This window comes from Oncorhynchus mykiss, chromosome 12 (assembly GCF_057628025.1).
Source record: "Oncorhynchus mykiss isolate SJ-2025 chromosome 12, ASM5762802v1, whole genome shotgun sequence".
NCBI lineage: Eukaryota > Metazoa > Chordata > Actinopteri > Salmoniformes > Salmonidae > Oncorhynchus > Oncorhynchus mykiss.
In genome coordinates, this window is record NC_143033.1 from 33126144 (window position 1) to 33137827 (window position 11684).

The 11684-nt window shown below is 42.6% G+C and overlaps 1 protein-coding gene across 1 annotated transcript; it reads right to left on the reverse strand.

The window, feature by feature from the left end:
• Positions 1-3625: 3625 nt before the first annotated feature.
• Positions 3626-11684, reverse strand: LOC110536849 (uromodulin-like 1). The gene is made up of 14 exons (XM_090191376.1): positions 11609-11684; positions 10959-11201; positions 8994-9103; positions 8694-8880; positions 8216-8356; positions 8030-8113; positions 7044-7329; positions 6612-6783; positions 6189-6477; positions 5791-5928; positions 5120-5646; positions 4648-4841; positions 4159-4395; positions 3626-3964 (listed from the first exon to the last, which is right to left on the reverse strand). Exons 1-14 carry the CDS (start codon positions 11682-11684, stop codon positions 3757-3759), a joined length of 2892 nt encoding a protein of 963 aa, XP_090047502.1. The 3' UTR covers positions 3626-3756.

Consider the following 11684-nt stretch of genomic DNA (forward strand, 5'->3'; position numbering starts at 1 on the left):
TCTGAAAGAAACCAACCTCCTGCTGTTTACCATGTATCCCTCCACAGGGCTCGCCTCTCAGAGAGAGAAAGGTGTGTGTGTCACAAAGGTGTGTGTTAAGTGGTGGTGTGAAGTCATCATACACATGATGGGCCCGGCCTGCACATTTACACATGCACGCAGCACAGACATATAGACCACCAAGTCTTTGATGTATTTGGTAAATGTGCAATACCCTCATGTAATGTTAGCTAATGTCAATCATCCAAAATGTTTACAGTGTGACCATATCTTATTCATGATATCATAACACTGTGAAATCACAACATCTGTTGTCCTACCTATGTTTATTTTTTTATGCAATGACCCAACCAACAGTGTCCTCTAGTGTATGGATCATTACAGTAGTTCTTAGATTGTATCACAAATTCAGCATTTCACCTCATACATAAAGATTGGGGGAATATTCTCTCCCTCTGCTACAAATGTTCCAATATACAAATAATTCCTTTTTATTTCTAGTTGTTCGTTTATGAACATATTTCACATATTTTAGCAGGTCAATATTTCAGGATGTTTCTGCTATTGACTTTAGAAGACTTCAGGATATACTTATAAAATACATGCATTTTCCATATTTATAAATGATAGATTTTCTCAGTTATAGAAAAATATCAGTTTAAAAGAAGATGAAGGGATTGCAGAATATATGATATTTTTTAAATAAGATTCACTATACAAATCCTAACAAGACAACATTAATTTCCAAGGCAAACAGTGCTTTGTATACAGTATGTATTTAAATGTATCAATGTTGAAAAAATTGAAGAGACCCTGATCCTGATCCAAATTAATAATGAATTCTGCCCTTTTGATACACTTAGTGTTTTAATAATATGCCTTAGTTTAATCATAATTATCTGCATTGACCTCTTCATTTCTGACTACTAGGCAACCAACTTTACTATGTCTTTGAGTTCACTAAAACTAGCCTAAAAGTGTTCCAGCACTAAGTATTGAAAACATGATAGGTATAGTTATCTTGTTTGGGTTTGAGGCTGAAGCTGTAGGTTCCAATTCGCTTCCTGTGGCTGAAGAACAAGGAAGAGAGACTCCCGATAAAGAGGAGGAATAGTCCTATTCCCAGTAAACTGTAGCCCACCAGACGAAGAGTATCAGATCTCTCTTCGACGGGCACTGCCAGAAAACACGTCAGAATATATTAACTCCACAATATGTACAGTTGATCATCCTATACATCATGTAGCCTCGTACAAACCACCCTGAGCCTTTTTCTAAAATGTGTTATTAGATTGGAGAACACATTAGGAGGGATCTTAGACCATTCCACCATACAGAATCTTTCCAGATCCTTGATATCCTTCGTCTACCCTTATGGACTGCCCTCTTCATTTCAAACCACAGGTTTTCAATGGGGTTCAAGTCTTGCAAAATGTTGATTTTTTGGGGGGTCAATGAACAATTTCTTGATGTGTGCTTGGGGTCATTGTCTTACTGGAAGATCCACCTGTGGACAAGTTTCAGCCTCCTGGCAGAGCCAACCAGGTTTTTATCTAAAATGTCCTGGTACTGGGTAAAGTTTATGATGCCGTTGACCTTCAAAATGGAATGACATGAATCCCTCCCAATGTGTTCTCCAATCTCCTAAAACGTTTTAGAAAAAGGCTCATTGCCGTTTTCCTCGCAAGGTGAGGTATTGAAAGGTATTAAAAATGGGTGACAATCATTTTGACCCCTATCCTTTTGAGAGAAAACAATATTACAAGTTACACCATCTCTTTTGGGTGAGCAATTGTATTAGTATAAAATAATATACTTTCCCATTTATAGCTCTGTATTTGCATGATTTATTTGATATATTCTTTTTGCTCATCTTTATCAAGGGTGCCAATCATTTTGGACTTGGCTGTCTATGAAATTATCAGTAGCCTAGTCATCACGTTGTCACAGTATAGTTTATTTTGATGCAGTCACACTTTGAAATGCATTTACTGTACCTTTGTGTGATCTAAGCAATGGTCCACAGGATGCTTTTGCTGTTCCAATTAGGTTGGAGAATCTTTCTGTCCGCCCAAGCAATCCTGACAAAGGAAATTATTATGGAAAGAGAACAGCATTGAACTACACTGAACAAAAATATAAACGCAACATGCACATATTTAAAAGATTTTACAGAGTTACAGTTCAAATAAGGAAATCAGTCAATTGAAATAAATAAATGAGGTCCTAATCTATAGATTTTACATGACTGGGAATACAGATATGAATCTGTTGGTCACAGATACCTTAAAAAAATGTGGCGGGGGATCAGAAAACCAGTCAGTTTCTGGTGTGACCACCATTTGCCTCATGAAGCGCAACACATCTCCATCGCATAAAGTTACTCCATATTGGCGGGAACTGGAACATGTAGATCCAGAGCATCCCAAACCTGCTCAATGAGCAACATGTCTGGTGGGTATGCAGGCCATGGAAGAACTGGGACATTTTCAGCTTCCAGAAGTTGTGTACAGACCCTTGCGACATCATGCTGAAATATGAGGTGATGGCAGCGGATAAATGACACAGCAATGGGCCTCAGGATCTGGTCAAGGTATCTCTGTGCATTCAAATTGCCATCGATAAAATTAAATTGTGTTCGTTGTCCGAAACTTATGCCTGCCATACCATAACTTCACCATGGGGCACTGTTCACAACGTTGACATCAGCAAACTGCTTGCCCACATGACGACATACAAGCTGTTTACCATCTGCCCGGTACTGTTGAAACAGGGATTCATACGTGAAGAGCACACTTCTCCAGCGTGCCAGTAGCCATTGAAGGTGAGATTAGCCCACTGAAGTTGATTACGAAGCCGATCTGCAGTCAGGTCAAGACCCTATTGAGGATGACGAGCATGCAGATGAGCTTCCCTGAGGTGGTTTCTGACAGTTTGTGCAGAATTGTACAAACCCACAGTTTCATCAGCTGTCCAGGTGGCTGGTCTCAGACAATCCCGCAGGTGAAAAAGCCGGATGTGGAGGTCCAGGGCTGGCGTGGTTGCACGTGGTCTGCGGTTGTGCGCCGGTTGGATGTACTGCCAAATTCTCTAAAACGACGTTGGAGACGACTTATGGTAGAGAAATTAACATTAAAATCTCTCACAACAGCTCTGGTGGATATTCCTGCAGTCAGCATGCGAATTGCACGTTCCCCCAAAACTTGAGACATCTGTGGCATTGTGTTGTGTGACACAACTGCACATTTTAGAGTGGCATTTTATTGTCCCCAGAACAAGGTGCACCTGTGTAATGACCATGCTGTTTGTCAGATGGATGGATTATCTTGGCAAAGGAGAAATGCTCACTAACAGAGATTTAAACACATTTGTGCACAACATTTGAGAGGGAAAGCTTTTTCTGGGATCTTTCATTTCAGCTCATGAAACATGGGATCAACACTTTACATGTTTTGTTTACACTTTTGTTCAGTATAATTAAACATTCTCCAAGTAGAGCATTTTTCAAGAGCCTCTAGGTAGTCATATCAAAGGGGTTGAACACAGTGGTTAAATTGAACTGGAGATACCCGGATCAAAGCGAGAGACAGGCAGACCCTAGAATAGTAATACATTGTACTTACAGCAGTAACACTAACCCTAATTCTAACCCTAATCTTGGCATAACCCTTTCATTCAACCTGCCAGAGCTTCCCCACCTCCAAATACCCCATTTAACCCCTGGTTGGACAGTAAATCTAGACATCAAAGTAAATACTATATATTTGAGTAGTACAGTATGAATACATCTGGACAGATGCTCACAGGCTGGCAGGTGGCTGAGCCAGTCTCGATACAGATCTGAATCTGGCAGTGCAGGTAGATGACATTCAGGTTGATGTAGGAGAAGATGCGAAGAGACAGGCGAGACTTGCTGGAGTTGCCGTTCTCCACGACTGTGGTGTATGTGTTTGGGAGGGGACAGCTGATGAGAAAGAGAGAGACAGATTACCGGCACAAAGCTTAGAAAGTACCCAAACACATCTCAATCTTCAAGCAAATGTCCATCCTCGGTTGGACAATACATATAAATGGTATTCTATTATATGCCACGGAATGAAAACCTAGCATCTAAGCTAACTATAATAGGGCACCTTCAAAAGCAATTGTAGAACAGACCTGTTTTCCAGAAAAACATATGTTGTTGGTTCTAAGGGGTTGCTGCTCTGGGTGGCCCAGCACTTGTTGATGACCACTTTGATCTGGGCAACCGTGGAGTCAACGCTGACCTCGACCACAACGTCCTCCTCAGGAGACAGGCTGTAGTTCTGGGGTAGGGGTGACATTCCATTCAGGAGCTGAAATGTCACGTAGAACGTCCCTGAGCCCATGACAGCATCATTGATCATATCATACCTGTCAATACACCATAAGATATGATGTAAATAAATAGCTAAATATATCATGGATACTGAATATTCAAATACACTCTGTTAATAAGAGAGATATTTGCAAGCATGTATTTGAGTAGTGAGGTAAAATTGGGTTCTAGACATGTTTATTTTTCAGTCTAGCTGAGCACTGATTTGGGGGAGTTAAAAGGTGGAAGGAGGTGGATGTGACCATAGTGACATAGATAAGGTAACCATGGCGCTTGGCAGAGCGTACCCTGCGGTGCTGTAACCAGAGGAGATGATGATGCTCCTCCTGAAGGTACACATGATGGGGACCTTCAGCCATACTGTGGGAACCCTTGTAGTGTCATCAGGCAAGAGCTGAGAGCTCATAGAGTTGTACAGAATCACCTGAGCAGTGTAGTGAGTGCTGTTCTGAAGTGCAAAAGTTAAAATGGGAAATGAGTTATTTTATTTTCTAACAGACCATGAGGACAGTTCAATCTAGTTTGGTCATCCAACACCTGCACCTACAAGATACCATGGTCACAGGCTTCATGTTTTTAATGTATAGAATAAATGGTACATAAATAAGGACATTTTAACCTGTTAAATCCAGGTCTGTTTTGTGCATTATAGAATAACCTTTTATTTAGCCAAAACACACCAGAAACTATGCTCTTTGTGACACAAGGGGGCAGTAGGTAGCACCCTCTAGCCACTGACTGACAAGTTTACTGACTCACATATAAGAGCTGTGTGTTACACTCGTCCCACGCCACCGTCAGTTGGACGTGGCTACTGTTCCCTCCGTTCACGCCACACTCCTGTGTCCCTAGGAACAGGGAAGAGTCCCCAATGTGCCCCGACCACAGGAAGTCCCTGGCCACTGTCACCGTGATGGCACTGGCCCTGCACTCCACTGAGATGGCTTCTGTATAAGAGACCAGAGGAGCCAGAGATGTAGGAGTCTCAGGCTGCAGACTGGTTTTGATGAGACCGCTGGTCATTTTTGTAGGAACTTCAGTGATGGTTGAGGTTGTAACTGGCGCCATGGTTGTGATTGTGACTGGAGTTTTGGTTGAAACTGTGTTGTTGATTCTAACTGTATTGTTGACAGTGGTTGTAACGGGTGCGTTCATTGTAGCTGCATCTGTATTGTTGGATGTAATTGAGGTTGTATTGTAGGTGGTAGTGGTTGACACTGTATTGCTGGTTGTAACCGGAGTGTTTGTTGTGGTTGCGAACATAGGTGTTGTTGCGGACATAGGTGCTGTATGGAAACAAAAAAAAAGACAATTACAGTTTGAACTGTAGTGAACTGATTAGGCAGTGTGAGACGAATACGCTAGTAACCATATCCAGATCTGAATTTAGACTATCAAAAATGTGAAAGCGATTACTCCATTTTGTCTACCTGAACAGACCCGTCCCGGCCTAGAGGGGTTAGAGTCCGTGAATCCATCCAGACAGAGACAACTGTAGGAGCCCCAGGTGTTAGTGCACTGGCCCCATGGGGAGCAGTCCATGTCCCCTGTACTGCACTCATCAACATCTGTTAGAAACAACAAAAATCTGCCATTGAATATCAGGTTAACAGTTTATGCAGATTGGTATCACTAAATGTGTTTTCCATATAATGCTAACAGAGTTATCTTATTTCATATTCAACCTATATTTAAGCAGGAGGTCACATTAATTCAAATAATAATTTTCAAGAAAGGCCCATTGGAGAACCTGGCACATTATCTTGTACACATCCTTTTATCAAAGTCTACGTATTCTAACAACTGTACAAGGTTAAGACAGCGTTACCATCTATGCTGGTGTTGTTGCTGTCAACAGTGTATCTGGAGCTGTTCTGTAGGGCCTGCATCAGAACAGAGGACACTTTCAGGATGTCCAGGGACTGACTGGGTGTGAAGATGATGGTGAAGTTCACTACTACACTGCCGGGGGCCAGGCCTGTGATCTGAACCCTCACATCTCCTGAGTTTACCAGGGCCAGAATATCAGGAGGGAGAGACTGGAGGATCTGTGGGACAGTTAGAGGAGACAGTGTGTTCGTGTCTGTCATTTGATAGAAACTACAACATGTAACAACTACAAAACATGTTTAAGTGTCTTTCATTCATTCCATGTTCTATAAGTGAGGATAATGACAACATTCAAACATTCAACATTTGTAAACATTCAAAAAACATTTGTCAAAGCAGCCGTTGTGTGGTAGTCTCCTACCTCTTCCATAATACTACGACTAAGATTCTGATACATCTGGCTAGCAGGGTCCAGCAGGGCATCAGTGAACTGCACATTGGTCAGGTGAGCTGTTGCTCCAAGTGTCTGTGCAGCTGTGAATTGGATACACACATCCAGCCAAAGCACTGTAGTCACTAGAACAGTTTCATATCTGCTATAAGAGTCAGCATAACGTGAAAGAGCTTTCGTAAGTGAAACCAAATCATATTGCTGTGTCAGTGTGTAATGAATAATAGAGGGCTTTCCTCTTGTCCTTGTTCAGATGGCTTTGGCCAGCAGCATAGGGCACACCATATCAGCCTCCTTATTCATAAAGCACACATAGCTCAAATGTACTGCATCAGTTTAAGTATGCACACATTTGAAGTGATATTGACATAACAAAACTGAAAAAGATGACAGAAATTTTACATTTTAAACACATTCTTTACATGGAACTTACCAGTCTTAACCAGCAGGCTGGCCCCCTGACTCCCATAGGGACAGGAAATGACAGTAACGTTGTGGAGAACCCCAGGCTTCAACAATGGCACCTCCCAGACTGACAACCCCGTCTCCCAGCGTCCCCTGACCTTTGACCCCTCCATCAGCACCACCAGAAAGCTAAACCCACTCTGGGATTGGCCAGTCATCCAGGACACGCAGAAGGAGGAGCCAGTGACGCTGGAAGCCTGCAGGTTGGTGATGGGGGCAGGGTCTGGGGGAGAAGGGAGACAGTAATAAATCTCAACTTCTATGAAATATAATTTTATCAATTAGGAATGACTTTGAGAGTCTATTTTTTTAAAATTATGATTATTAATGATGTATGTGGAGCACTTTGGAGAATATTATGCAAACAGCCTCAGGGGTTCTTAGAAACAGCAGGGGAGTCATTGGGGGAATTTCTATCAACAAAATATTAGAAGTGATATTTAAAAAAGTCCATGTGCTTAAAGCTGTTGCTGTTGGACAATGTATAATGGGTGTGTTATTGATTTCCATACAGCATGTGGATGGAGATGGTGGTGATACACTCAGGGACACCACCAGAGTGGGCTCCAGGCTGGTTTGTGGCATAGTGCTGGTCTGCTGGCGATGTGTCTGCCATGCCGGTACAGAGGGGGCCGAGATGGAGAGGGTTGGGGTTGGAGAGTTGGGGTTAGTGGTATGCTGGAGTGAGGTGGAACTACTCCAGGATGTGAGAGCTGTACTGATTTCAGGCCTGCTAGAGGTCAATACAGTACTCAAGGGTGTCACTGCGGTACTGGTCTCAGACCTGTTGGAGCTGGCATTAACTGGGTTATGTGTAGTAGCATGTATATGGGTCGAGCTCAGCATCATGCTCCTGTTTGTGGTTGTAGCTATGGCTATTGGGGTATCAGTAAAGTTGGAGACCCAGGACTGATAGCTGGTACTGTTGGGTGGCAACTCTGTAGCATTGGCCCACCAGAACATATGAGTGGCATTACTGGGCACGAGTGAGGTCACAGGGTCAGCAGCTGAAAAGAGAATGAACAGTTTGAGTGTTAGCTACAAACTTTTACATCTTTCCATGAATTTCATATAACCCAGAGTAAGTACACACCACTCCCTGTCCTTACCTTGGCAGTGTACCCCTTTGTTGTTGGGGTTGAGATCAATTAACCCTGGATGGCAGGTGCAGCTGTAGGAGCCCTCTGTGTTGGTACAGTCTGCCTGACGTGAGCAGCTGCTGAGAGCGGCATGGCTACACTCATTCATGTCTGAAAGGACAGCAGCATAATGTGTAGTCGATACTGTGTACAGGATATACATTATACAGTGTGTGTGTCTATTCGTTTTGTGTGTGTGTGTGTGTTCGCACTGGTGTGTGTTTTTGTGAGTGTGTGTCAACGGCCAGTTTTCCATTTCCAGAGGAAACATGTCACAGATGAGTGTAAAGAGGAAGTGGAGGCAGAGTGGGACACTGTGGTGTTACTGAGTCAGCTTTTCCTGAGCAGGGTTTTCAGTAACAAGAGAACAACTCTAACACACACATCATTATATCCACCAGAAAACCGTGTGTTTTACGCCCCACAGTACAGTACAGTATCCCCTTACCTTCAACTGACACCGAGGTGACTTCTTCAATGTGTATGAGAAGAAGGTGCAGCTTTGTGGTCGTGTTGGACAGGGACAGAATTTCAGGGGAACTAATCAGCAGAGAGGAGGAGGTTCTAAATGGCCATATAGGCCAGGATCTGATATAGTATACAGAGACGTCATAAGAGTCCAGCGCTCCAGTCACCTGTAAGCCAATACAGAATGGTCATGGCCTATACTGGGCACATACGTTGAGAAATATAGGGACTATATAATGGACCATCATTGAGACGAACATAGGGAGATACAGGAACCTACCACAGAGTGCAGCAGCCTTGTGTGGTTCAGGATTCCCCCGTCCATGGATATCAGCCGCTGGTAATCTATCTTCGCTGTCACAGTGACGTGAAAGCACCAGCTTCTAATGCCTGAGTGTAGTATGTTTACAATATAATTTTCTGTAACTGTACTATACAATGAATATCTATACAGTGCCTTGCGAAAGTATTCAGCCCCCTTGAACTTTGCGACCTTTTGCCACATTTCAGGCTTCAAACATAAAGATATAAAACTGTATTTTTTTGTGAAGAATCAACAACAAGTGGGACACAATCATCAATCATGAAATCTCTGCAGTTCATCCAGAGTGATCATGGGCCTCTTGGCTGCATCTCTGATCAGTCTTCTCCTTGTATGAGCTGAAAGTTTAGAGGGACGGCCAGGTCTTGGTAGATTTGCAGTAGTCTGATACTCCTTCCATTTCAATATTATCGCTTGCACAGTGCTCCTTGGGATGTTTAAAGCTTGGGAAATATTTTTGTATCCAAATCCGGCTTTAAACTTCTTCACAACAGTATCTCGAACCTGCCTGGTGTGTTCCTTGTTCTTCATGATGCTCTCTGCGCTTTTAACGGACCTCTGAGACTATCACAGTGCAGGGGCATTTATACGGAGACTTGATTACACACAGGTGCATTGTATTTATCATCATTAGTCACTTAGGTCAACATTAGGTCAACATTGGATCATTCAGAGATCCTCACTGAACTTCTGGAGAGAGTTTGCTGCACTGAAAGTAAAGGGGCTGAATAATTTTGCACGCCCAATTTTTCAGTTTTTGATTTGTTAAAAAAGTTTGAAATATCCAATAAATGTCGTTCCACTTCATGATTGTGTCCCACTTGTTGTTGATTCTTCACAAAAAAATAGTTTTATATCTTTATGTTTGAAGCCTGAAATGTGGCAAAAGGTCGCAAAGTTCAAGGGGGCCGAATACTTTCGCAAGGCACTGTATCAGGAGCGGCACCCGAGAAAGCTTTTTCCACCACCATTAAATAAACACCAAATTATGGAATTTCTCATGGAAGAATGGTGTCTCGTTCCTTCAATGGACTTCCAGACACTTATAGAATCCATGCCAAAGAGCATTGAAGCTGTTCTGGTTCGTGGTGGCCCAACACCCTATTAAGACATTTTATGTTGGTGTTTCCTTTATTTTGGCATTTACCTGTATATCTTTGATCACTATGAAGTTGATCTGGGATGTGTACTTACCTGCAGACTGAGGGTCAGTACAGAGAGAAAGGCCTTCTCTCTGGCAGCACTTTTTCCAGCCTGGGCAGTCTAAGTCCCATTCACACCCTCCACTCCTGGGTGCCTCCACAACACCCTCAGGACAGGACCCTGGCTTAGCAGTGAACTCTCCACTTCTGTTCATAGCTTAATCAATGAGAGAGAGAGAGAGATAGAGAGAGAGAGAGAGAGAGAGAGAGAGAGAGAGAGAGAGAGAGAGAGAGAGAGAGAGAGAGAGAGAGAGAGAGAGAGAGAGAGAGAGAGAGTATCCGATTAAATGTTTACAAAGAGCACTGTAAATAGCAAACTATAACTGTGCTCTTGGTCCACAGCCCCATCTAGTGTTCTTTGTTAGCTGCTCCATATAAACAAGTCTCCATGACGACTGGTCCTGATAGTATTAGGGCAGGCCCATAGTACTGATGAACATTTCTTACACTTTTTAGATACTTCTGTGCTCTCCTAAACATATTTTCTCTTCATGTTGAACAACATGAGGAGGCGGCAGGGTAGCCTAGTGGTTAGAGCGTTGGACTAGTGACCGGAAGGTTGCAAGTTCAAACCCCCGAGCAGATAAGGTACAAATCTGTCGTTCTTCCCCTGAACAGGCAGTTATAACCCACTGTTCCTAGGCTGTCTTAACTGACTTGCCTAGGTAAAAAAAGATATATGTTTTTTTAATAATCCTAAAATACAAGCTAGAATACTCACTTAAAGCACAGTAGCTGCCCACTTGTTCATAGCCATCACAACACCTCAAAACGTCTTTGATGACATTCATGTACTCAGTCCGATATGCCTTTTTGTAAACTGTGACCTCACACATCTTCCAGGGTAGCCAGTCGCCACATAACCTCCTGACCGTGTAAGAGATCTTATAGGACAACACTTTACTCACCACCGTGCTCTCATGTCGAGTACACAGGTGGTAGCTGGACATAGACAGGTCATATCCTGAAATACAGGAATAGTTATATTATATATCTAATGGAGACTATCCATGTTTTTATGTTTGCAGAATCTAAGACAAATGGGCAGGGCATTCCAAAAAAACAGTCACAAAAACATAATATTGGAAAATAAGTATTTGCAGATCAATGTTGCATAAATAACAGAATATATGAACGCAAACAAATAACAGGTTTTCATTTCCACAACTGCGAGCATTCATAGGAGTGCCCACAGCCAAGGAGTGCCCGCAGTATCAATGCAGGTACAGTAAATGCAGGTACAGTAAATAATTTGCATAGGGCTTCTTGTACATATTTACAAAGATATTTCATGGAACATGGTAATAAACAGTAGAGCATACACATTATCATATTGATTGTGTCATAATTTAATTTGGCTTATTTTCCTACCTTCAAACAAGGTGTTGTGTCCCCTACAGAGGTCCAGAAAGGCAGTGGCCAGACAGAGAAAGGACATCCAACTCAT

Bases quoted from the DNA above. Each gene is read 5' to 3' on its own strand.
- LOC110536849 (XM_090191376.1), bottom strand. From the start codon at position 11,684: ATGAGTTGGATGTCCTTTCTCTGTCTGGCCACTGCCTTTCTGGACCTC. The intron at 11,202-11,608 runs GTAGGAAAATAA...CCTGTATTTCAG, and splicing joins ACACAACACCTTGTTTGAAG to GATATGACCTGTCTATGTCC. The intron at 6,478-6,611 runs GTAGGAGACTAC...ACATGTTTTGTA, and splicing joins GTCGTAGTATTATGGAAGAG to GTTGTTACATGTTGTAGTTT.